The following is a 26,989-nucleotide window of genomic DNA, read 5'->3' on the forward strand; positions in this document are numbered from 1 at the left end:
ATCTGATTTTAACATTGCCATTGGGAAGGTTGGTTACCTGTAATTATCATTATGTCACATCTGGGGAGCTGCAGGGGAGACTCAAAGTCATGTAGTAGTCTGTGCTTATACAGGAAGCAGGATGGGACATACATGTTCACAGATAGGCGTCATTCACATGGACATGCACAGCCAAAGTCACATAGTAGCCTATGATACATGTAGAAAGTGCTTTCCTGTTCCAGCAGGACTGAAGCGTCTTCCCCTCTGGTACACTGAACACAGGGAGTCACTCGCTCGGTACTTCCCCCATTCAGAGAACACGTTGTATTGTTTTTTAATGTGCATAAGGTGTTTTCTGATTGGATGAGGATAGAACATGATGTAATCAGCTCCTCCTTTCCACCTCATCCAGTCACTGAACGCCTTGTATACATCAAAAAAAAGAATACAATGAGGGGAACTTATCAAATCTGGATCAGTTGCCCGGGGCAACCAATCAGCTTCTCTCTTCAGTTTGTTCTGTTAAGATTTGAAAATGAAAGAGAGAAGCTGATTGGTTTTCATGCACCAATGGCTGCTCCAGATTTTGTCTTCCCCAGTTCTGATAAATTTCCCTCCAGTGTGTTTTGTGAATGGAGGGGGTGCCAAACGAGTGACTCCCTGTGTTCAGTGTCTTAGAGGGAAGTCGCTTCAGTCTCCCTTGAACAGGAAAGCACTTCTACTTCCATGTCCATGTGAATGATACCTAATTGTGAACATTTTTCTCCCATCCTGCTTCCTGTATAAGCACAGACTACTACATGGCTTTGAGTCTACCCTGCAGCTGTGAACCTTTATGCACCTTTATACTTCTGTACAACTGTCTGAGTTCAATCAAAAGAGATGGAAAAAAAATGAAATTATACGTTGAATTTCTGTATTTTTAAAAACATTTTTGCTACGGGTACGTATGACACGTATTAGAATTTAGACCGTCACCTCCAACATCAGATCATGTATATAATGCTGACAACATTGGATGGATCTGCGGGTAATATAAGATATTTTCTGACGTATTTTCAGGTCTACGACACATCGGATGGAACCTTACTTCAGCCACTAAAGGGCCATAAGGATATGGTATATTGTGTGGCGTATGCCAAAGACGGTAAATATCAATATGATAATTTTATAGCCATTTATAATTTGCTTGACATGGCCTCACTGTATGTGGGAACAGAGCCGCCGTCTGTGCTTAGCTTCCAAGATGGAGTACAATAATACGTACCAGTACATTCAGTGCCGGCATGTATAAGCTATGCAAAATGCCCATTGCTAAAATCTGTGCCCACACTGCACTGCTCCCAGCATTTGGCATGATGGGATGCACAGTAGAAGCGCAAGTACAGTTGGCATTTGCAGTTTGGGGGAGTAGAGCGCATGACCTCAGTATATGTGCACTGCTCGTCCCTACAGACCAGATTTGAGGGGAAAGGAGCCTGCCTGGGGAGCGCACAAATACAAGTCTTTTCTTTTATAGCACATAAAAAGGTGTGTGTTATTTATTGGCATATTAATAAGTGCAGATGGTGTATTACTGTAGGTTCGATGCAGGCTTTATAATAACCAGGAGAGGTTAGTGACACTTTAAAGCGGACCTTTACACTCAAAAATCAGATTGTAAAAAATACATCCCTCTATGTATGATGATTAATAATAACATAGACATGTCAGGTGATTGTGAAGTACTTGCAGAGCATTCACTTCCTGCTTTGAAAGGGCAAATGACTTCAGTTTGGCAAAGCAATGCGCACTGGGATTGCCTTGTCATCAGCAGAGCATCGCTGGGAAATCTCATCTGTAATCTCATGAGATCTCATGGAAAGGCATTTTCCTCCCCTGAGATGATGTGCATGGTCACATGTCCTAGTCACATGTGCCAGAAATCCAGGAAGTAAAAGGAGAGCTAGTAATCTGCCCTTAGTAAACATGGCCACCGTGAGTAAACTGGGGAAAAAAGAGAAATAAGGAATGCAAAGAATACAAAGCCGGCAATTATCTAGAAGTATGTGTCTGTAGATTGTCATTACTAAACATTTCTAAAGGTGTGTTTGCTGTTATTTTTAAGATATGGGTAAAGGTTCCGCTTTGATATATATCTCACAGCTTTCACTTTACGGACCTATAATAAAAGTTGACACGCTGTTAATAAAGGTTAGAGAGAGAGAGCTTAAAAACATACTGTTCGATGTAATAATGGGAATCATGCAATGGCCAGCACCCAGTCATGTGACCTGTGCCAAAGAATTGGTTATGTGATCTTTTCTGATATTGGGGATCAAGAGGCACAGACATAGTCACACAACTGAGGCAGAGCTGCTGATTGGGGGGCTTAACATGAAACTGCCTCCTACAGTCAGCCCTTCAAAATTAGTAGAGATCATGTGACCAAACATTTTTTTTTTAGCAGTTAGATTGGTAATGTTTGTTTGGGGACACAATTACATTAAATTATGTGTAACTTTAATGGCAGTCTCCAGTTAGGTTTTTAAAATATCTATCTATCTATCTATCTATCTATCTATCTATCTATCTATCTATCTATTCATATTGTTTTTTTTCTTACTTTTTCTTTGTGATTTGTAGGTAAGAGGTTTGCCTCCGGATCTGCTGATAAAAGCGTCATTATATGGACCTCCAAGCTGGAAGGCATTCTGAAATATACGTGAGTGCTCCTAACCGGCAGGCATATATGAAGCTTGCCTTCTACTCTGCTGTCTTTCTTCATTACAGGAATACAGACATCAGTGATGTGCGCTAATCTATAGTATCCAATCAAAGATCAACTTTGTGTCACTGGACCAGTCGGCACTGTTTTGTTGTTTTCAGTGCTCATGTGTATTGACGTTTGCATTTCACAGTGATGATATTTATTACAGATGTATGTACTGTTGTAATACTGTAGCGATTATCATATCTTCTTTTAGTGGATCTTTGGTTCTTCAGCTTTGTATACCAGGCTGTGATTACCTATTATCAGTATTGCATGCTAATCTATAAATTACCCTGTTTTCTCAAACAAAGGTTTTGGAGGAAAGTAAATTCCTGGACGATAGTTGTCCATTCCAGATGTTTCCAACACAACAAACCAGAGCCGTAGTTAGCTCTTTTTTGCGCCCGAGGCGAGAACAAAGAAATGTGCCCCCCGCCAACAGGCGCGTGACTTCACCCAATGCTGCACACGCGTGGCGTCATGTGATGTCATGCACTCTGCCTCCAGGATGTGTTTTTAGCGCTTCACTTCTCCTCTGATCCACGCTGCCTCTGGCCATACGGGGGGGGGGGGGCAGTGGAGAGCAGCAGGGATCCGAGAAGAAGTCCCACTGCCCCCCCTTCCCCACTCACCTGCGCCCGAGGCGAGTGCCTCTGTTGCCTCGCCCTTGCTAGGGCCCTACAAAAATCCTAAGCCCTGATTTTTGTTTAACCATGGCGGTCAGTTTATGAGGACCCCTTTGTTGTGGCAAATAAAAATAATATCTGGACTGACTTATAGGGCATGGTGCTCTCTTCCTTTTTAACCTAAATGGAACTAGCACACGGCCTGGGAGGCAGAGATTAGCTGCTTCTACTTGAGGTTTCTGATACAGGTATTGCTTAGTCCTTTCAGTCATTTGTAGTTACTTTGTAACTCTTTTTCAATTGTTAGGCACAACGACTCCATCCAGTGCGTCTCCTACAACCCTGTTACCCACCAGCTGGCCTCCTGCTCCTCTAGTGACTTTGGTGAGTTCTTTGTTCTCAGTCTCCTAATCGCTGTGATTCTCTGTTAGGAGCAGTCTCTTCATTTTGTCTTCTACCTGCAGGGTTGTGGTCTCCCGAACAGAAATCTGTCTCTAAACACAAAGTGAGCAGTAAAATCACCTGCTGCAGGTAAGTCTTTTTTTTCCCCTGCCCATCCAAGAGTCTGTATTGTGTTTTGGTGTTTGTAAGCTCAGTGTGAATACCTGTCACCGGTGTTGTACAGACATACCAATCAGGGCAGACAATAATGTGTATGCTAAAGTAAGGTTGGCCAACTTGCAGAGCTTCACGTTTTGAGGAAGCACAAGTCCCCACAAGCTTACTTTTAAATGTTCATACCTAGGGGAATGCAGTGGGCTGCTTTTAGGAGGAGTTATGCAATAATAAATGAATGTAATAACTGAAATCCAATGAATGAAAGTGGTGGACCAGGGACAGTTAGGCTGGGGAGGAAAGGGCTGCTGGATGTCCTCCAGCACGGAAACGAGCTGGAGCTTCTAATGCACATTGTGAAAAGCTCTCAGCATGCAGTGAAATCGGAGGAAGCAATTTCAGTCCAGAAGAGGAGCCGATACAACTGTGTAAGACTGAAGGGAAGGCCGACGTTCAGCTTATATCCTTGTAAAGGAAATTCTGATTGGCTGCCTTGGCAACACAGGGAGTTCTTGCATACGTGAGGTTTTTAACCCCTATTTGCTGTTTTCACAATGAGGCCATTGACACACATTCCTAACACACACTGAGCACTATTTAGTCTGCACCCATACACAAACACAAGCATATATATGAGTGAGAAGCAACAGTTCTTCCTCTAAATGTCTTATTCTGTTACTAGCTGGACAAATGACGGTCAGTATCTTGCACTGGGGATGTTTAATGGTGTAGTGAGCATCAGGAACAAGAACGGAGAGGAGAAGGTGAAGATTGAACGTCCTGGAGGAGCCCTGTCCCCTGTGTGGTCTATATGCTGGAACCCTTCCAAGTGAGTTTTCCCAATCAAAATAATCTGTGCATTATGACTTTCTGAATCAGTCCTTCTACTGCTGAGAAACTACAAGTGCCAGTACGACTTCCTTTTTTGGGCTGCTAGCTCTGTTGGTCCTGGTTGTGACAATGCTTTCTTTACAGGCTCTTTCCACTTAATAGTGATATCATAGACATGGACAGATGCTAATACTGTAAATCAAACACTGATGTCTGTTTATTTTTGGTGAAATATCCTATTTGAAGACTTGGCGTAAGTCTAGAAATTGTCATTAAACATACTTGAGAAATCTAGCAAGTAAAGAGAGATGGTAATAGCCATGGCAGGTGGACATACAGTAGCTGTGCACAGAGGAGGTCTGGTATCAGCCTCTTACAGCCCTTGGAGAGGAAGAAGCAGTGCAAGTAGCTGATCAGTTCATTTGCTATTAAGAAGTATACCAATAGAAATACATTACAGAGTGACGGAGAGATGTGCTTATCCATGTGCTGCTTCTCCTTCACTATCCAGGTAGAAAAGGGGGTCCATGACAGCCTGGGCTCAGAGGTAGTGGGTGGAATGATGGTGGCCATCATTCAGCCCAGAAGACTGAGGGCACCTTGTGGTAGAAATGAAGCACTGCAGGGGACAGCTCTGGATGGAAGGTGGTTTGATTTTCTTTTCTTAAATCTTTTAAATTCTTTTTTTTCGGGGGGGGGGGGGTGTTTTAAACAGTCTTAAACACCTCAAATTAACCTCTAACCCATATAAAGAGACTTCCTTAAACTATTATTTTATATAACTTGTTTTACAAACAGTGAATAAGTGCTGACGTTCACATTGTCTTTCCTTCTTTTTATGCCAGGGATGAGCACAATGACATCCTGGCTGTGGCAGACTGGGGCCAGAAGCTCTCTTTTTATCAGCTCAGCGGAAAACAGGTACTGCTGGGAAATCATTTATTATTCCTAGTACACTGGGCTTATAACCGTTCTTCAGTTTATTGCGAACAGTAGAGGTGTCTTGTAATTAGATCATAGTATACATTGCAACATATATGGGGGATGCTTTCAGTCTGGTGCATTTCAATTTCAGAATGGAACTAAACACTAAAACCTTCTTGGAACAGAAGGTATTCACTTGTCTCACTCAATCACATGTCCTATAAATAAGATTTTTCCTTATTTCTGGACAGTGGGTGGAGCCATGCAAATTCCCCTTTGACGTCCCATTAGCCAGTTGCACATCCAGAACTGTATACAGATACAGCCTAATATAAATCCATTTATTCCAAACTGCTTGTAGCTGTTTCAGGCTTTTCAGTGCAGTGTATAGAAACCATGGCTTCTATAGAGTAGGAATAGTGTGTGTGTGTGTGTGTGTGTGTGTGTGTGTTTTGTGTGGTCATGGTTTGGTGCAGATACAGGCGATGCCAATTTAAAATGTTTGTGTGTGTGTATATATTTTTCTTACCACAGGTTGGAAAGGACAGACCTCTGGGGTTTGATCCCTGCTGTGTCAGCTACTTTTCCAAAGGAGAATATATCATTCTGAGCGGATCTGACAAGCAGGTGTCTCTGTTTACTAAAGACGGGGTACGCCTCGGCCCTATCGGGGAGCAGAGTTCCTGGGTGTGGACCTGCAGAGTCAAACCCGACTCCAATTATGTGGTAAGACAGTGTGACACAAGGCATGATCAAGACCTTAAGTTAAATTATTTTGTGTTTTCTTCTTCTCCTTTTAGGGAATGAACAGAAAACGATAATTTGCTTCTATCAACGTAGTTCTCTTATACTTTTACATGAAGCCATTTGTGTCCCAGTGACTCATATATATGTGTTATCCTTCAGGTGATTGGCTGCCAGGATGGGACCCTTGCCTTTTACCAGCTCATCTTCAGCACTGTGCACGGCCTTTATAAGGACCGATATGCCTTCAGGGATTGTATGACTGATGTTATAGTGCAGCACCTCATCACCGAGCAGAAAGGTGAGCGACACACAATCAGTTTGAGTATAGCCACATCTGCTGAAGTACAGTATAAAGCCTGAAGGGTTGGACAAGATGGCATAAGAGAGTGTGGGGGCAGACTTGGAGTTTTTACCCTAGTAAGTCAGACTCGGAGGTTACACTGCAAAATGTGAACTTGCACCCCAGGCAGTAAGCCAGACTTGGAGCTCACATCCCCAGGCAGTAACTCATACTTGGAGCTCACATCCTCAGACAGTAAGCCAGACGTGGAGCTCACATCCTCAGACAGTAAGCCAGACGTGGAACTCGCATCCCCAAACAGTAAGCCAGACTTGGATTTTTCACCGCAGACTTAGAGCTTACCCTCAAGACAGTAAGCCAGACTTGGCGCTCACATCCCCAGACGGTAAGCCAGACTTGGAGCTTACACCTTAGAAAGTAAATCAGACTTGGAGATTACACAGGGCTTCTTCTCATCCCTCCTGTCTGCTGAGCATAACAGCTGTAGAATAAACGGAAGGAAAACATTAGCAGCAGGAAAGCACACCATTTTAATGAATTTGTTGTTTTGTCCTACATGTGCAAAGCATGGCTTCACTTTTAAATAAATAAAATTACTTTTTAAATTGCTGTTACCATCGGTGAATAATCAGCAGTAATTAAAAATGGCAGCACACATTGGACTCAGTATTTTGCTGTAATATTAATCTGGACGCTGTTGGAGTTGGGAATAATGGGACGCATTATTTTATCTCATTACTAAGCTGCTGCATGTCCACGTGCCCTTTTATTGGTAACAGATCATTGGACCAGGAAAGCAGCTGTAATTTTGAATATATAAAATAATTATCTTTCCTCCTGGCTTCAGTGAGAATTAAGTGTCGGGAGCTGGTGAAGAAGATTGCAATCTATAAGAACAGACTGGCCATTCAGATGCCGGAGAAGATCCTCATCTACGAGTTGTATTCTGAGGATGCTGCTGACATGCATTATCGTGTCAAGGAGAAGATCATTAAGAAGTTTGAATGCAATTTGTTGGTGGTGTGTTCACTGCATGTCATCTTGTGCCAGGTGAGGAGACGCAATCTACCACAACCTTGCCCAACTATTACCTGCTATTTATTATGGGTATTTACACAGCGCCCACAATTCACACAGCAGTCCCTGTCCTCAAAGAACTTACAATCTAAGCTCCCTATTACACATGTATACATACATGCACACACATACTAGGGCCAGTTTAGACAGGAGCCAATTATCCTACCAGCATGTCTTGGAAGTGTAGGAGGAAACCTGAGTACCCAGAGGAAACCCACAAAAGCACAGGGACAATATGCAAACTCCATGCAGATAGTGTCCTGGCCAGAATTCAAACCAACCATTTTCTCTTGTTCCTCTATTACTCTCTTCTTTCAGCACCCCTTTTTAGATCTGTAATTGCACTGTCCATTAAAGGAGAATTATGGGGTTAGGGCTTTTCCCCATAGTTCTCCTAAGGGTAACGGGAGGACACAAACTAGCGTCCTCCCGTCACCCAAAGCTCAGTATACAGGGAGCTACAGCTTGCGGTATACTGAAATGCCGCAGCTGAAACGGATCCCGACAATTATGTCTGGATCCGCCCAGCTGCGTGACAGCTGGCTCTGCCTATCCGCACAGCTGGCTCTGCCTATCTAGAGGCAGAGCCAGCTGTACCCGCCCCCTCCTCCGTCCGTTCCGCCAGTCAGCGCTGGAGGATCGGAGCGGGGAGGGGGGAATCCAGTCCCTCCCCTGTCACGGCTCTCTGCAGTGACAGGATTGAGAAGTGAGCGAGCGTCGGTATGTGCTCGCTCAGTTCCCGATCTACTGAGCCGACCTGTGTTTCATTGTCACAGGTCGGCTAGAGCTATGAGGATGAGTGAAAATCACTCGCCTCATAGTTCTCCTTTTTTAAGTATGCTTGTCTCAATACAAGAGTCATGCGTATTCTTACTTGAATCTTTGGTGAGGTTTGTGTATTTCTCCAGATCTGTGCAGTAATTCAGTATCATGAAAGTTTCCCCTGCACGTTGCCTTGTTTTTTGTAATAAAGACCGGTCACTGCTGCTCTCTCTCCTTGTGCAGGGTGATTGGTCTTGTTTCCTCCTCTATTGTAGCTTTCTATGGGCAGCCTGTAGTGGGTGGGGCCTGCTGGGCCCCTCTCACAGCCCCTTGTACAGGCTATTTACAGCAGAATGATATCACTATGACTTGAAATGTAAAAATATTCGGGTTTGCAAAGTCATTTGGTGAACACAAAGTGGATTTATATAATTTTTTGCTCTTAAGGTAACTGTTTAAATAAATGATTTTGTGCCCAGGGTTGTCCTTTCACTATATTACAAGTTTGCAAATAACCAAAAGGCTGAACTTTGATGAATTTATCGTCTTTACGTGGCCTCTCTGCAGACCCTTTAAAATCTTAGGGCGTTGTGTCATTCATAGTTAGAAGTAATAATGTCAAAGGACAGAGCGTGATTATAATTAAGAAACCTAGGGTTATACTCTTGTCTATAGGCAGCAGTTTAACCCTAGGTTGCTGTTTTATCATCAAGTTGTGTCCTTCAATGGACAATTTTTTTTTACAAATATATAACTATAACCTTTTACAATCCTATTTTTTGTCCCCTCACAGGAGAAGCGGCTGCAGTGTCTGTCTTTCAAAGGTGTCAAGGAACGAGAATGGATGATGGAGTCTCTTATCCGCTACATCAAGGTTATTGGGGGGCCCCCTGGCAGAGAAGGCCTGTTAGTGGGTCTGAAGAATGGACAGGTAATACCACTGAAACAACACTGAACATCAAAGGCATTTGTGACAGCAGACTGAAGTTCAGCAGCTATAAAATATCCACAAAAAATTGTGAAATTATGGACTTTTATCCAACATGAAATTGACATTTAAATGTCAATTTTATTCTGTTGGATGTCTTAGCAGTAATAAGGATAGTGTGTTGGCATTTGCTGAGCTTTCCTTCTGAAAATGCTGGATGATTGGATATCACGCTGGCCCATTGGCTGTAAAGCTGAACTAAGGAATAAGCAAATATTGTCCTCATACAGAAGTCATGTGTATTCTTCTTGAATCTCGGTGAGCTTTGTGCATTTCCTCCAGATCTGTGCAGTAATCCCAGTGTGAGGAGCTTCCTGTAATAAAGACTGCTCACTACTGCTCTCTCTCCTTGTGCAGAGTGACTGGTCTTGTCTCCGCCCCCTCCTGTAATAAAGACCGGTCACTGCTGCGCTCTCTCCTTGTGCAGAGTGACTGGTCTTGTCTCTGCCCCCTCCTGTAATAAAGATCGATCACTGCTGCTCTCTTTCCTTTTGCAGAGTGACTGGTCTTGTCTCTGCCCCCTCCTGTAGTTTTCTGCAGGCAGCCTGTAGTGGGTGGGACCTGCTGGGCCCCTCCTACAGCTCTGTTCACTGCATAGGCTATGTACAGCACAGTGATGATGACACTGTTACTCTTACGATGTAATATCTGCATTTGAAAAGGATATAAACCAGCACACAAAGCTGGTTTATATCCTTTGGGGCAATTGAGGCATTAATTTGAATGAAAATGTCTGTGCCCAGAGTTGAACTTTAATGCTTTCTAGGTCACTGACCTGAAATAATGGGACAGATCAATAGGTCTCAGTTATTGCTGTGTACATGTTCCAAGGTCAGTGTCTTGGAAAGAAGGGAAATCATAGACAGCTAGAAAACAACCATTTCTACAAAGAGGTGGCAAACACCCCCACCCCCCTTCCTGAAAAGGATTGCTGAATTGCCTTCTATAATTGCTGCTTATAAAAGTATGTGGCTCATTAACCTATGCTATAAACAACCTTTTCATTATGTGTCAGTTACCTAAATGACCACTTGATGGCGCAGTGTGACCTTTTATATGTTCTGTTGCCACTGTAGATTATTTTAAAGAAATATGGCTCAGCCTGACGCAGTGTATTTTACAAGCTTGCTTTTCAACCTGTTTCCATAGCACAGGTTTATATACGTGCTAATATTTCCTGGTATAGAGCCCCCGTCCATGTGCCCTTTACTAAGCTCTCCTCAACAGCTTCTAATTGATCCCCTGGTCTGCTTCATCTCCATTGTTGTCAGATCAGAGGTAGAAATATTTCGGGTCACCCAGGACGACGGTGAACCACACACAATGAACCATGTAACAGCCACTTTGCTGATAGACGTAGAGCACAAACTTCATTTACCTTATCCTACTTTCCCGTTTTGTTTTTCATCAGATCCTGAAGATTTTTGTGGACAACCTCTTCGCCATCACTCTTCTCAAGCAGGCCACATCCGTGCGGTGTCTGGACATGAGCGCTACCCGTAACAAGCTGGCCGTAGTGGATGAAAACAACACGTGCCTCGTGTATGACATCACAACAAAAGATCTCTTATTCCAGGTCAGGAGGGCCCTTGTATCTCCTTAAATCCTTAAGATGAAGAGGGGCATTATGTGGCAATGGTCCTTTTTTTATTTTGTCATGGCATTGTATAGCGGAGTGTCTCTCTCAGCCTTGAAAGAGAGGAACAGCGGAAAAGAGATTTTATGACAAAGCAGAATTTACTTTGCACTAAGGTCATCATCGTTAAAGGTAAACTCCAGCCTTACTGTTGTACAGACTCCTCTCCTGTACTGAAAATCTGATTTCACTGCACACAGTGAGCTTCTCACAATGTGCAATAAAACCCACAGCAAGTCAGATAGACCCGGCCCCATGTTCTGGCTGGAGAACATCCAGCATCATCTATCGCATCCCTTCCCAGCCTAACTGTCCCTGGCCTGCCACTTTTTTGGATTTAAGCACTTTCAATGCTGGAGGCTAAGCATCATGTGTGGACATTAGCTATGTGATCTGCATGCAGATGCAACCTGCCTAGGTACACTTACTCCCCCCGAACACCCTTTTTATAAAGTGACAACATTCTGTCCCTGTTTTCCAGTTGTGCTCCTGCGTCGTCACCCTATCACATGGGCTTTCAATGGGGTCTACAAGTGGCAGTTTCAACACACATTATACAGGCATGATCCACTGTTGTCACCATCAGGAAACCCACCCTGAGAATTGCCATGCAGCCATCGCTGGAGTGCATGTAGACAGGAAGTGGCTTGGAATAGGCTGCAGGAGAATGGTAGCACTAAGATGGAACAAAGGATGAAAACAGGGTTAAGACCATGATTTTATTTTTCAAAATGGCAACGCAGGTAGGACTTCAAAGGAACCCAAAGGTCTTCATCAGACCTGGAAGCAGGCAATTGATGCACACCGCAAGATGTAACAAGAACACATGATGTCGCAAAATCTTACCACACTCCCTATATATAGAAACAGGAATCAAGAACATCGCACCACAAATACATTAAATATGAAAGTTCTTTTTTAATAAAAAGCATAAAATGAAGCGCTGCATGACAACATGCCCAGGGTGAAGTTTTACTTCCTTTCTCATGGCCTGCATTAAGGGGCACCCTCTTAATCCATGCAGGCAAGGGGCACTCTGAGCTGGTAAATGACAGTGTCCTTGCTGCTGAGCAGCGGCATCCAGGTCGAGGAGCTGGAAACCTGAGCTGATCATTTAGTGATGTAACTCTCCTTAACCACTCGGCTGTGCCCCAGTACAGCTCACTAAGGCCCCATGCAGGCGGACCTCTTGCGTTAAACACAGAAGAAGGTATCTGGGAAGTATAAACAATGTGTATGCTTCCAAGATCACTTTGATGTTCCTGCATTTAGCCAAGTCTACACACCTTTACTTGGGTTTAAGTGCGTTTAGCCATGTAAAACGGTCCTGGGATGCACAAAATTCATGTTTGTGTAAACACAACTACATCGAATGCACCTAGATGCTGCTGGATGGCTAGATGTGCATTCAGCCATAGCAAAGCATTACATGTTTTCAGGTGCATTTAGAAATTGGCTTCATATGCACCTGGACTCATGTATTTTAATTCCAATACGCATGGGGCCTAAAAAGGACTCCGTTGCTATTTGCGATGTCTTCATCTCATTCAGCCATTTTCTTGTAGGAGCCTAACGCCAACAGCGTAGCCTGGAACACGCAGTGCGAGGACATGCTCTGCTTCTCAGGAGGAGGATACCTGAATATCAAAGCCAACAACTTCCCCGTTCATCAGCAGAAACTGCAGGGCTTTGTCGTAGGCTACAACGGATCCAAGATCTTCTGCCTGCACGTCTACTCCATGTCTTCTGTAGATGTGCCACAGGTATGTAAGAGGCTTTCAGTTGCCTCGGTTTCCTTTATGCAAGGCATATGCTGTGTCTATATATTGCTTTTTTATAGGGCATAGTAAATCTCATGGAAGCATGGAATAAAAATGCCCTTTAGGCTCTCATTTCATTACACATTACAGAAACAGGTGTAAAACATACAAATACACTTTAACCCAGTAATAACTCGGGGCCCCCAGTGACAAAGTGAAACTAAATCAGAGAGGTGCCCAGGGGTAGCCTCATCTTCTGAATGGCCTTAAATGTAAGACAAAAAATTGGCATTGTGGCCCTATGGCTTTGAGAACATTTCCTGGACAGCTTTAGTAGTTTGCTGATTTCACTTTTTGTCTGCAGTTAATAATGAAATCAATGGAGGTCAACTTACTTGATATAGGGGTTCCTCAAGTGCACCCCCTAACATCACCAAGGGTGCAACACATAATATTCAGTGAATGTAATGCTACAGAAAGCTTCCAGAAACTGCAGACTTGCAAGAAGAGATGGTCAGAGACTACAGGCATGCTATAGGAGATGGTCAGAGACAGCAGGCATGCTATAGGAGATGGTCAGAGGCAGCAGGCATGCTATAGGAGATGGTCAGAGACAGCAGGCATGCTATCGGAGAAGGTCAGAGACAGCAGGGGCTGCACAACAAATGGCAAAGAGCATGTGACCCCCGGACTGCAGGTTGGGCACCAGGACATAAAATGGTGGAATTATTGAGGGGAATTTATCAAAACTGGAGCAAACTAAATCTGGAGCAGCTGTGCATGACAACCAATCAGCTTCTCTCTTTCATTTTCAAATCTTAAATGAACAAACTGAAGAGAGAAGCTAATTGGTTGCAATGGGCAACTGCAATAGAGTCTTTTACTGCTCCAGTTTTTATAAATTCCCCTCATTGTGTTTTATATACAAGTATAGCAGTATAAACAGGCAGGGCAATGTTTTTTTTACAGTCTTTCTTTCCTCCCATTGATGGGGTCTAGTGTAGTCACTGATAACCAATCGTATTCTTCTCGCTGTCTTCTCCTGACCCCCCCTTTCTCCCTTTACAGTCTGCTCCAATGTATCAGTACCTGGAGAGGAAGATGTTCCGAGAAGCTTACCATATTGCTTGCCTTGGGGTCACTGACCTGGACTGGAAGGAGCTGGCCATGGAGGCGTTAGAGGGGTTGGATTTTGAGACGGCTAAAAAGGTGACAATGTGCTTCCTGTTTTCACAGGACGATGTGCTGCTTTACCTTAGTTTGATCTGTCTGTTTACTGTCCATTCCCCAGTGAAGGGTCCCAACACTTCCTGTCATTGACGGGGTCATCCTGTCTGGGGCTGGGGAGTAAAACTGCTGACATCAGCTCACACCGACAGCCAATTACTGCTGGCACATTGCAGAGTTATTAAAACTTAATGATACACAGAAAGAAACATGAAAATGGTAACATAGAGCTTTATATATTTTTACCAGACTTAAAAGAAAATCAGTCATGAGATAAATATGTAGGTTACCATTGCGGAGCTGAAATCAAAGGGTTTTTTTCTCATATGCTGCCATCAGGTTACTGATACGGTTGACAGACCCCTCTAAAAAAAAAAAAAAAATAGTTATTGAATGAGCACGGATCTCCAGGAGTAAAACAATCCCGTTTTTTTTGTACCATTGCTGAGCTCTTTTTGAAAATGCTACTGCCTGTTTATCATTGACTTTTTATAGTTAGAGTCGCTGACCTAGAACATGCACTCGGACATCATACTGAGGTAAGAAGATCAGGGGCCAGGTAACTAGTATTCTGGATAAAGTGAACCTTGCAGTAAAATGCAAGGCCTGCTTTCACTGCCTGTGCCACCTCCCCCTTCACATATCGCCTACTATTAGGTGTAAAATGTACATGTGAAGAAAAAAGGATTCATACTTGCCTCACCCCCATCTTCCACCCATGACACTCGGTTCTCTGCACTGAAATGCTGCTAGGGAGACTGGTCAACCACCTATTGGTACAACTAATGCTATTAATTTGTAATATGGTGCAACATGCTTGTGTATAGACCACAGAGTACTTCAATTCAGGACAGACCTTCCTTGTAGGCCACAAAAAGCATATTGAATATGTGAAACATATCATTGTTGAATTGATATGTTTATCAGTACAATGAACGTTTGCTGCACTTTGAAAAACCAAATTGGTCTTGGAAACCAGAAAATTTAACGTAAGTATAATAAGGACTGACTGCATTTGGGTTTTCTCCTTTGGGCGCTGTACAGCGATATCCTATTACATTTGTTTAATCTTCTCCTTTCCTTATGGCAGGCCTTTACTCGAGTGCGAGACCTTCGCTACCTGGAGCTCATCAACAGCATTGAGGTATCTAGCTATATGTGTTCTACTGCTCATGATGTAGCTATTTATACATATAATACACATTTTCCATATGCTGTACATATGCATTATATATATATACACTGAGGTGGCCAGATTATTATGATCACCCCATTAGTACTTCGTTGGGCCGCCTCGTGACTCCACGAGATGATGAAAGGTGATGCGAGGAATCTGACACTGCACTGTTGCCCTTCTGTTGTCTTGTACCAGTCTTGCCACTCTCCGTTCTGCCCTAACATTGACTAGTCGCTGACGGCCACAATTCGCACGTTCACACCCAGATTTTCGGCTGACAGTCCGGTCTTTAAACACTTTAACAATGAGCTGCTCTTGAACATTTAACGAGTTCTTCTGTTTTGCTGATACTCGCTCCATGTCTCCGAGCGCCAACAATCATCCCGCGTTCAAAGGCTGTTAGATCGCGTTGTTTCCCCGTATCTTCAGAAACAAATCACTTCTACTGTCGTGGTAAACAACCTGCTTCCCTATTTTTATATATCAACAATAGGTGAGCCCCTCCATGGCTCATTTTCACTTATGGACAAAAGGAAAGGTAACCCATTTATTGTCTTTCACAGGCTCCCTTGTAATGTTTACAGGATCTGTTGTGCTTTTCAGCATTGCCTATTCTCTAGCAGGCGAGGTTATTGTTCTGGGATACAACGCAAAGCTATTCTTTGGATGCAACAGAAATGTATGCCAAGAGCAGACCTAAGTTTTATCCTGGGGAAACAAGAAATTTAATTTTATAAATGTTCAAGGAAAATACAAAGAATGGAGTTGTAAAAGAAAGACTCATTTAAATATTGCAGAAGTTCTACTTCAAGATCCATATTACTACTGTGTCTTGTAGTGACATAGGGGTCGGCAGGAGAAACTACTGAGCCTTGCGGGGAACACAGGAGTTTGACACTCCCAGAAGTGTCTGTTTGAGAAGACATCTCCGCAAAGGATTTCTCTACAACAGAATTACATTTAATGGCTCGAGAAGTACGAGATGTCTCCGTATATACTTCATTATTTTACAGGAAGGCATAGTGATAAGAGTTGCTTTAAAGGAGAACTATGGGGACAGGGCTTTTCCCCATAGTTCTCCTAAGGGTAACGGGAGGACACAACCTAGCATCCTCCCGTCACCCTAAGCTCAGTGAGACGCCGCAGCCAGAACGGATCCCGACAATTATGCCTGGATCCACCCAGCTGCCTGAGTGACAGCTGACTCTGCCTATCTAGAGGCAGAGCCAGCTGTACCCGCCCCCGTCCGTTCTGCCAGTCAGCGCTGGAGGATCGGACAGGGGAGGGGGAAATACAGCCCCTCCCCTGTCACGGCTCTCTGCCGGCACAGGATCGAGAAGTGAGCGAGCGCCGGTATGTGTTCGCTCACTTCCCGATCTACTGAGCCGACCTGTGACAGTTTCATTGTCGCAGGTCGGCTCAGATTATGAGACCTGAGTGAAAAATCACTCGCCTCATAATTCTCCTTTTAAAACAGTCTTCCAAATCAGGGTTTTTCCCAGATTTGACTTTCTGGAAGTAGAAGAAAGGTTTGGGGCACTGGACCTCTTAAAGCATTAAGTGTTCTCAGGTCCTAAGCAGTGTAGACTCTCCTAGGGCCGGTCTCCCAGGAGTGGTGGCCGAAGATCAGTTCTTTGCCCGGGTAAGGACTGGGTGCACAAGGGGGAAAGCGCTAAAAGCATAATGTACATAGTTCAGATTCAGTTTTATTCAGACAAAAACAAAACATCCAGCAATTTTTAGTGGTCCTCTTCATCAGAACTTGATGCTGTTAGTTAAAGCCCTAACCAGCATCTAGAGCGATCACCAGACTAATTACCCCTCAGGATCCATCCATTTATAGTCCAGTACAAACTTTGTTCAACGATACGCTGATGAACCCCCCGAAATGTATCGGCTTTTTATGACATAAGAATCTGAATAAGATTGAATCTGAATGTTATTTTCCCTGTTTTGTTGCTTTCCTGCTTGCACACCCTTTCCCATATCTGACAAGGCAACTTAAATTATATAGATATACTGATATACTGTGGCTGTGTGATCCAAGTGTGAATGCATTTCAGTGTTTGTTGTTCTCTGATTAGTAAATGAATCAGAGTTCACAGTCCTGGTTCTCCTCTATTGTGTCTCTACAATAGTGTTGACATACCCTTAATATGGCGGGGTCATGGCGGCATCAGGAATGGGAGAGGCCAGAACTGCAGCACACATTTTATCCTTTTCCTTCCTTGGCCTGTTTTGCTGGCAGCTTGTCTGGGTGACATAATTTGTGTTATGGATTTATATTTCCTGTAATGTGAAAAGTGTTCAATTTCCGCACTGCTGCCATCTTCATCAGACATTCAAAATGAAACTCGGTCAGCTTTTTCTTGGCAGGCTTCAGTTTTTAGGGTGAAGTTCTTACCTGAAGTTCACACTAACCAGCTGAACATCTCGCTGAAGATCGGCCGCTAGTTACTTAGCAGTTTCCTTTTAAAATGACATTATCTTCTGGTTTTTGTCTGTTTGAAATAGCAACTTTCACTGAATTCCGGCAATACTTTGTGAAAAAACATCTAAAATAGTTGCTGTGGTGTTTAAAAACACAAGAGGAGAACTCTGCTGCTCCCTGTATCTAACTCTCCTCTCCTGAAATACTCTGCTCTCCTGGAGGACTCTGCTCCTTCCTCTATAACTCTCCTCTCCTGATATACTCTGCTCTGCTGGAGGACTCTGCTCCTTCCTCTAACTCTCCTCTCCTGAAATACTCTGCTCTCCTGGAGGACTCTGCTCCATCCTCTATAACTCTCCTCTCCTGAAATACTCTGCTCTGCTGGAGGACTCTGCTCCTTCCTCTATAACTCTTCTCTCCTGAAATACTCTGCTCTGCTGGAGGACTCTGCTCCTTCCTCTATAACTCTGCTCTGCTGGAGCACTCTGCTCCTTCCTCTATAACTCTCCTCCCCTGAAATACTCTGCTCTGCTGGAGGACTCTGCTCCTTCCTCTATAACTCTGCTCTGCTGGAGGACTCTGCTCCTTCCTCTATAGGTCTCCTCCCCTGAAATACTCTGCATGGCTGGAGGACTCTGCTTCTTCTGTTAGCTAACGCTCCTTTCCTAATATACACTGTATTGGGGGATGATTCTGCCTATTCTTTTTTCACCCCTCTGTATACCATAACGCTGACCCATCACATGAAGCTCTGTCTTTGCAACATAATATTACCAGGGACATCAGTTCCCCTCCTGAAATATTGTGTAGTCTCGTGAGCAATCTTGAACACTGTCCGGCTTGTTCTTTTTATCGCTCTTATTTACATAGTGACAAAATACCGTACAGAGCTATGTAAACCATTTTAATTGAGCACAGCTTCTGCGGAACAGAAGGTTTTCTTTCTTGTTTTTGACAGCATTTGTTTTCTGTTCGTAGCTTTTCTTAATGGGAATGTTGGACCATTTGTGAGGTCAGGTACTGATGTTGGAGGAGAAGGCCGGGCTCGCAGTCTCCCATCTAATTCATCCCAAAGGTGTTCTATGGGGTTGAGGTCAGGACTCTGTGCAGGCCAGTCACGTTCCTCCACCCCAAACTCCCACCATCCATGTCTTTATGGACCTTGCTTTGTGCACTGGTGCGCAGTCATGTTGGGAACATCTCGCTGAAGATCGGCCGCTAAACTCCTCCCACAAAGTTGGGAGCATGAAATTGTCCAAAATGTCCCACACACACACCATAATCCCCCCTCCACCAAACTTTACACTTGGCACAATGCAGTCGGGCAAGTACCGTTCTCCTGGCAACCGCTGAACCCAGACACGTCCATCGGATTGCCAGACAGAGAAGCGTGATTGGTCACTCCAGAGAGCACGTCTCCACTTCTCTAGAGTCCAGTGGCAGCGTGCTTTACACCACGGCATCCCACGCTTTGCATTGCACTTGGTGATGTAAGGTTTGGATGCAGCTGCTCGGCCATGGAAACCCATTCCATGAAGCCCTCTACGCACTGTTGTTGTGCCAATCTGAAGGCCACACGAAGTTTGGAGGTCTGTAGCTATTGACTCTGCAGACAGTTGGCGACTTCTGCGCACTGTGCGCTTCAGCATGCGCTGACCCCGCTCTGTCATGTTACTTGGCCTACCACTTCCTGGCTGAGTTGCTGTTGTTCCCAGTTGCTTCCACTTTGTTATAATCCCAGTAACAGGTGACCGTGGAATATTTAGTAGCAAGGAAATTTCACGGAAATTACACCTGAATCCAATGACTTGGAGAGGGGTCCCAATACTTTTTGAGAAATGTTGGTGCAGTATAAAGAGTAACCTCTAGGTGTCACCAGTGGATATAGCAGGACCAAAAGACCATGCAATAGAAGGGGGGGGGGTGTATTTATAAATCTTCTTATTATGGTTTTACAGTTTTCTATTCATATAGAGTATTGGAGTATATCAGTTCACACCTGACACTATCTGCATGCAGTTTGTATGTGTATAATGCAAATACACGCTGCTAGGTTAATTGGCTTACAGCCAGATTGTGTGATGAGACGTCACCAACTGCTAACTTCTGTGCGTATAGAGAACGCGTATCCACACATGATTACAAGCTGGCAGAGGAGTTTAAAATCTAATGTCCAAACTATGATCACACACATAACGTATGTGCATGATCTTCGTTTGGACATTAGATTGTAAGCCCCTCTGCAACTTGTAATCATGTGTGGTTATTCTAATTGCTGTTCTTCCAGAGAGCACATGATGTAAAGGAGTAAAATACATGTTTGCTATGCCTCGTGTCCTACTCTCTGTACACCGCCAGCCAGGAGAAGTTAATAACTGATGCAGATAGAATGTTGAGTACAGCAAGAAAATCGGCAGATTTACGGGCCGGTTAGCCGGAGCGTTTATTGAACCCTCGCTGGTTTCTGTCAGCGCCCGGCTCTCACTGCACCTGACTTCACAATGTTCCTTTCATTTGTCTGTCCTCTGGAGACGCGGTCGCTGGATGTAGGCTCGGATACACCTGCTGTTTACATACTCTACGCCTGCAGTCACCACAGTCCCAGCATTGTGCTAAATGAGGGTCAGATGTTAGCTTGTAAAGGACAACTCGAGGCAAATAAAAAAATATTACCATTGAGTTCACTTATGTATTGCTTCAACAGTCATTATGTTTTTGATCAATAAAGCATGAAACTAGGGCTGCAACAACTAATCGACATAATCGATTATAATCGATTATTGAAAAAGTTGTCAACCTCTTTTTGTACCGTGCTGCCACGAGTGAGGGGAAAGTTTAAATTGGGCTTGCGGAGAAAGTGGCTTCTCTTTATGCTGGTCTGTTGGAGGGGCTGGTGCACTAAAGCTGGCCGCACCGGGGCCAATTTAGTAATGCAATTGTGCGCTACAATTACATGCAATTAATTGCTACACATACAGTTGCATGATAGTTTTTTTCCTTCCTTCCTTTCCCACCACTTTTAATGAAAACATCATTAAAGTAGATCTACACCCAACCACTATAGTGTGATACAAGATGTAGGTCTCATTCACACAGGGGCGTGTTGCCCTGTACATAGGGTTGCCACCTTTTCTTCAAGTGAAACCCGAACACTCTAGCGCCGCGCTCGGCAAATTTTTTTAGGTGGAGAATATAAAGGAGAGAGTAATGTCTTCAGGTGGCCTGGTAGTTTGTGCGGGCTGTGCGACTCTCGGGTGGGCTGTGCGACTCTCTGGTGGGCTGTGCGACTCTCTGGTGGGCTGTGCGACTCTCGGGTGGGCTGTGCGACACTCGGGTGGGCTGTGCGACACTGGGGTGGGCTGTGCGACACTGGGGTGGGCTGTGCGACACTGGGGTGGGCTGTGCGACACTGGGGTGGGCTGTGCGACACTGGGGTGGGCTGTGCGACACTGGGGTGGGCTGTGCGACACTGGGGTGGGCTGTGCGACACTGGGGTGGGCTGTGCGACACTGGGGTGGGCTGTGCGACAGGCTGTGCGACACTCGGGTGGACTGTGCGAGCCTTGGGTGGGCTGTGCGACCATGGGGTCCGCAGGCAGGCAGCACGGTATCAGGGAGCCTTCTGTAAATCTTCGTTCCCCCTGCAGCTCATCTATTTTCTGTGTCCCCGCCTCTTTATGCCTTCCCTTCAGCTGCACAGGGATCTATAGCCCGGCCGCTCTTCTAACTCTGGTGATCTATGACATAGAGAAGAATGTCTCCTAGTTCTTCTCTGTCATAGATCACCAGAGTTAGAAGAGAAGAGGAGCGATCACATGTGCGGCTGCCAAGGTCCTAGTCAAGTGCGATCTCGAGCAGCCACATCTGCCTGAAACCCGACTCTTTCTCTGTGCTGCAGGCACAGGCTGCCCCGAGCTCAGAGGAAGACCCGGGTTTCAGGCCGATGCGGCTGCTCGAGATCGCACTTGACAAAAACCTCGGCAGCCGCACCTGTCAGCAAATTTAAAGTGCCGGTGTCGCCACTAAGTGTCTTGTGTACGGGTGCCCGCTGGCTGGGCACCCGTACATAACACACCAAAACCGGACGGGTGGCAACCCTAGCTGTAAAGCATGAAGGTTTTTTTAATGTGCCCAGAGCTGTGAGAAGAAGCATGAGAGCAGCTCATGTAAGTTTATGGAGGAGGCTGTGCACCCGTACCTGCAGCTCTGCGTTTTGACAGCCACACACAGATGGTGCATGGACCTGGATCTATCATGTATCAGTGTCATACACTGTGTGAAGCTGTCTCTATAGACTTACATGAGCTTCCTGCATCCAAAAAACGGCCCTTCATGCTATACGGGGCAACACACCCTGTGTGAATGAAGCCTTACCATGTTAATGTAATTTTCCATCTTTTTCAAGCTGCAGCTTTCATTTAAATAATGCCTGGTGATCCTGCCATGAAGGTCCTTGTCCGGGTACTTCCTGTTATGGGGTGACAATACTCTGCCTCTGTTTCCTAATTGCTCTCCTGCATTGTCACTCTGCTGATATGCATTTTGCAGGCATGGTCCATTGTTGTCACCATCAGGAATCCCACCCCGGAGAAATGCCATGCAACCATCACTGAAGTGCATATAGACAGGAAGTGGCTGCACGAGCTTTAACAAAGGGTGAAAAAAGGAGAAAACAATGATTTGTAAAAAAAATTTAAAACGGCAGTTTATTAACCTTCCTGGCGGTAATCCCGAGTGTGGCTCGGGGTTAATTTTCATTACCAAAAGCGGTAACCCCGAGCCACACTCGGGATTACCCAGCGCGTTACTTACCTTGTCCACGATCCCTGCTGTGTCCTCCTGTCAATGCTGGCATCTGTCTTCCGTCCCTTATGAGCATCCGCGTCACCAGGGGGCGGAGCCAACGGGAAATTTAGACGTAAAATAATAGAAAAAAGAAAAAAAAAACCTGAAATAATCAGACCGCCAGGGAGGTTAATGCTCAAAGAAGAAAAAGATCCAGCCGCACTGTATGACGCTGAATGTAAATCTCTACAACTGCGTCTGAGGGGGCAGACCTTGGACGGGACTCAGTGATGTTGCACGATATCCAATAAACGATGACATACAGTGTGCAGCTGGATCTTTTTATGCTTTGAGTGCTTGTGAATTCAGAGCGGGGGCACACTCCTATCGGTGAGCACCTGGCTCCATTCCCCTGTTAAGTCATGGAGGAGCCACCGCTCTTCTTTGTCTCTTTTGTACTTTTGGAAAGAAGTTTATTATGCACAGTGCTTTAGCAAACTATCATTCATATAAGGTTTTCAAGTGCTTTTAGGTCTTTTCTTTTGCTATACCAAGGACTATTAAATAATGTAAAGCGGGGGAGCAATAAAGCATTTATCCATATTGGGGTCCAATTTTTAGGAAAGCACATTACATATCTGATATAAATTCTATTATATCTCCCAGGAACGGAAAAAGCGTGGAGATGCCAACGACGACCTGTTCCTGGCAGATGTCTACGCCTATCAGAGCAAGTTCCATGAGGCATCCAAACTCTACAAGAAGGGCGGGCAAGAAAACCGAGCGCTGGATATGTACACAGACCTGCGCATGTTTGAGTATGCCAAGGTATTGCTCATCTTATAGGAAGTATAGCCTGACAATGCTGTTACTTGCAGTATCATGGAAAGGTGGTGGTGGTGGTGTAGTTTGGTGGGGGTTCCCATTTAGCCATATAGTGTAGGTGTGCATTGATGTACCCAGTAGACATTGACGGATATTTCTTCCCCAGGACTTCTTGGCATCTGGAGACCCGAAAGAGACCAAGAATCTGATCACCAAACAGGCGGACTGGGCTCGAAACATCCGGGAACCAAAAGCAGCAGCTGAAATGTACCTTTCGGCCGGGGAGAACATGAAGGCCATTGAGCTGAGTGGGGACCACGGCTGGGTAGAAATGTGAGTTCACTTCTTGCATATGTCATGCTTACCAACATTTCAGTTCTTGTCCCCTAAGGACAAAGTTAACCTTACCCTCAGTCTGCCTCAGGTCCACTCAGTGACTGGGTGGTCCTGCCCAAACTCTGCCTACTTACTGGGTGGCCTACGAAACCCACTTATTGTGTGGGGACCACCGACTTGCGCTCCACCGTGCATGCACAGTCATTTAAATACAAGAAGACACTGTCATTTTAAATAGGCAAAGAGGCAGTGTCACTTATAAAAAAAAAAAAAAGTTAAGCTTTAGATACACTTTGGTTTTGCTGTCCTTTTCATCCTAATGTGAGCAAATAAAATGTAGTTTGCAAAAGTCACTGTAATGATTACAAATGTGTACTTGCAGGGAATAGAATATAGTTTCCTTTTGTTCATGTTTGAATGGCGAGTCCCCTTAACCCCATTCATAGAGTAACAGGTGTAAATGTTATTGGCCCCACATGACCAGTTTCCCAAGCATAACGTCATATAGGAATTAATAGCAATGGAGCTCCAGCGGCTGACAGCCTGATCTCACCTCCCGTATAATTGTCTCCCCGGCAAGGCCGTGAAGTGTGGCAGGACATCCCGCTGACAGCACCTGCCGGCTGGGCACGATGGCAGCAGCTTATATTTCATGGGCCCATAAATGACTTTCAGCTGGGCTTGTTTCCTGCCTCTGTACCTATCCTGCCCCGTCCAACAATCCTATCGGAAATGTGGCGTGCACAGAAGTCCTCAGAGAGATTTAATATATAGAAAAACAAGTCGTTATAACAAACATGTAGAAAACGTAATGTGCAGCCGCCGATGACGTCTTGCGGTTATGTTTAGCCTTTTGTTTTTCCTACTGCATACCTGGAAAACAGTTAAGAATCAGGGTAAGCAGGAAGTCGGCTATTTGTGGTTGTTCAGCAGCAAAAACAAGGCCTCAGTTTCCTGTGTTTACTTCTCTAAGCTCATCTTTTCCACTTCCAGGATGAAAGATCTTCCCCTGTATTACACATTCTGCTTCCTGGTCTCCAAGGCTCACACCTCTTCATAAAAATATCCCCGATCTTCCTGTGTTTCATCTACAGTATCTGATCAATCTGAAATGGACAGCTGTGGCCATTCTCCTGCTAGGGGACTTAAAGGAGAACCATGGGGTTAGGGCTTTCCCCAATAGTTTTCCTTAGGGTGACGGGAGGACACAAACTAGAGGACTAGGGTGACCCTAAGCTACAGCTCGCGGTATACTGAGACGCCGCTGCTGAAACGGATCCCGACAATTATGTCTGGATCCGCCCAGCTGAGTGTGTGACAGCTGGCTCTGCCTATCTAGAGGCAGAGCCAGCTGTACCCGCCCCCTCCCCCGTCCGTTCCGCCAGTCAGCGCTGGAGGAGCGGGGAGGAGGGGAATCCAGCCCCTCCCCTGTTACGGCAGAGAGCCGTGACAGGATCGAGAGGTGAGCAAACGCCGGTATGTGTTCGCTCACCTCCCGATCTACTGAGCCGACCTGTGACAGTCTCATTGTCACAGGTGGGCTAGAACTATGAGGATGAGTGAAAAGCACTAACCTCATAGTTCTTCTTTAAAGTCCCAGCATGCTTTGCATATATCTACTTGCTAGCAGTAGATATATGCAAAAAAATGAGGGTTTAATAACCCTTTAGGCTGATCGCTTTCATATGTTTGGGGTTTTTTTGTTTGGTTTTTTAATAACCTTTAAATTGGACAGTCCATTCTCTTTACATGTCTCCATTTATTACACTGTGACCCTATATTAAGTTCCACCGTTGTCTCCTTTTATAAGCAGCGATGTAGTTTGTAGTTCTTTCTCTGCTCATAAAGCCGTCTCAGGAGATTTATAGGTGAGTTTTAAGGGTAATAAAAATGAACGGGGAGCTGAATAATGGCGCGTTTCCTGGTAGCACCGAAAGGGAAAGGAGCCCCCGGGTCTGCTCTCTGATTACCCTTCTGAACAAAAAGGGGCTGTGCACCAGGAGCATTGTGGGAAATTCCTGCGCAGTCCTGTCTGCACACTTGTTCCTGAAATATATTTATAGATTCTTCCAAGATAAGTATCTTTGCTCTTTTTCAGTTAGCTTCTACTGCAAAACTTTTTCATTCCATATTTACTAACCACAGAGAAGAAACAGGCAGAGGCCCTGTCTATAATTATTATTTATTACTGTTGTTATTATTATTATTCAGGATTTGTATAGCTCCAACAGTTTGCACAGCGCTTTACAATGAAAACAGGCTTCCATGTGACAATTCGAATTTTACACAGGAAAGAATGGGTAATATAAGGAATAAACTCTTTATAGAAAAGAGGGCAACTAGTGGGTAACAATCCCTAAATAATAATTTACTTAATATAAGGAATAAAAGGGGAAAAATAATAAAATAAGGAAAAATTTTGGTCAGCCGACGTGACTTCATCTTCTTCACCTGTCGTGACTTCATATTCTATACTTTACCAAAATGTGGGTATTATATTCTGTTTCTGTGCACTAAAATTCATTTTAGGATATTTTATCCTAAAAATTATTGTTTTGATAAACATTTGCACAAATATTGTGCAACATAAAAAATATCAAAGTAGCATTTTTATTTATTCTTCAGGGTCTCTGCTTTCAGGTAAACAGTTTTTAAGCTGTTTTCTAGCCAAAAATTCAGATTTTTTTTTTTTATCGTGTGTGTGTGTGTGTGTGCAAAAATTAAGAAATCACTCTGGAGGGAGTGTTGTAAAGTAGTCACCGCTCCAAGCTCGCTACCGGGATAGACTATAACTTCAATACAAATCGGTAAACTAAACATGAGATTGTAGTCCATCCCAGGAGCGAGCTTGGAGCGGTGACTACTTTACAACACACACAGGGACCATGGGGAACAGACATAGCCCCCCTCCAGAAGGAAGGACAGTGTCAGCACCAATTCAGAGATGATTGGAGGATCTCCAGCCGAGGGATACACCAATAAGATACATTGTTGTTCAGAGTTAAGATACTTGAATGCAATTTTTAAGATTTGATTTCAGAGTTTGGTGTCACTTTAATGTTCACATTTATTTTCCAGGCTGATTGACATAGCCCGAAAGCTGGACAAGGCCGAGCGGGAACCGCTGTCAAAGTGTGCTTACTATTTTAAGAAGCTGCAGCACCATGGCTATGCGGCCGAGACCTACATGAAGATTGGGGATCTGAAGGCCTTAGTCCTTCTGCATGTGGAGACACAGCACTGGGATGAGGTAAGTGATTGCTGCGGT

The 26,989-nt window shown here is 44.5% G+C and overlaps 1 protein-coding gene across 2 annotated transcripts in view; it reads left to right on the forward strand.

The window, feature by feature from the left end:
- Positions 1–26,989, forward strand: part of IFT122 (intraflagellar transport 122) — a 52,493-nt gene that overhangs the window by 1,311 nt on the left and 24,193 nt on the right. For both annotated transcript variants that reach the window (XM_018555244.1, XM_018555243.1), the window contains exons 3-19: positions 1,045–1,129; positions 2,608–2,686; positions 3,668–3,744; positions 3,825–3,891; positions 4,598–4,744; positions 5,592–5,667; positions 6,205–6,396; positions 6,577–6,715; positions 7,566–7,768; positions 9,351–9,488; positions 10,957–11,121; positions 12,747–12,944; positions 14,010–14,150; positions 15,259–15,312; positions 23,227–23,388; positions 23,552–23,718; positions 26,800–26,971. In XM_018555244.1, the coding sequence (XP_018410746.1) occupies positions 1,045–1,129; positions 2,608–2,686; positions 3,668–3,744; positions 3,825–3,891; positions 4,598–4,744; positions 5,592–5,667; positions 6,205–6,396; positions 6,577–6,715; positions 7,566–7,768; positions 9,351–9,488; positions 10,957–11,121; positions 12,747–12,944; positions 14,010–14,150; positions 15,259–15,312; positions 23,227–23,388; positions 23,552–23,718; positions 26,800–26,971 (2,262 nt within the window). The remainder of the gene's footprint in view (positions 1–1,044; positions 1,130–2,607; positions 2,687–3,667; positions 3,745–3,824; positions 3,892–4,597; positions 4,745–5,591; positions 5,668–6,204; positions 6,397–6,576; positions 6,716–7,565; positions 7,769–9,350; positions 9,489–10,956; positions 11,122–12,746; positions 12,945–14,009; positions 14,151–15,258; positions 15,313–23,226; positions 23,389–23,551; positions 23,719–26,799; positions 26,972–26,989) is intronic.

This window comes from Nanorana parkeri, unplaced genomic scaffold, assembly GCF_000935625.1.
Source record: "Nanorana parkeri isolate BGI_ZX_2015 unplaced genomic scaffold, ASM93562v1 scaffold188, whole genome shotgun sequence".
NCBI lineage: Eukaryota > Metazoa > Chordata > Amphibia > Anura > Dicroglossidae > Nanorana > Nanorana parkeri.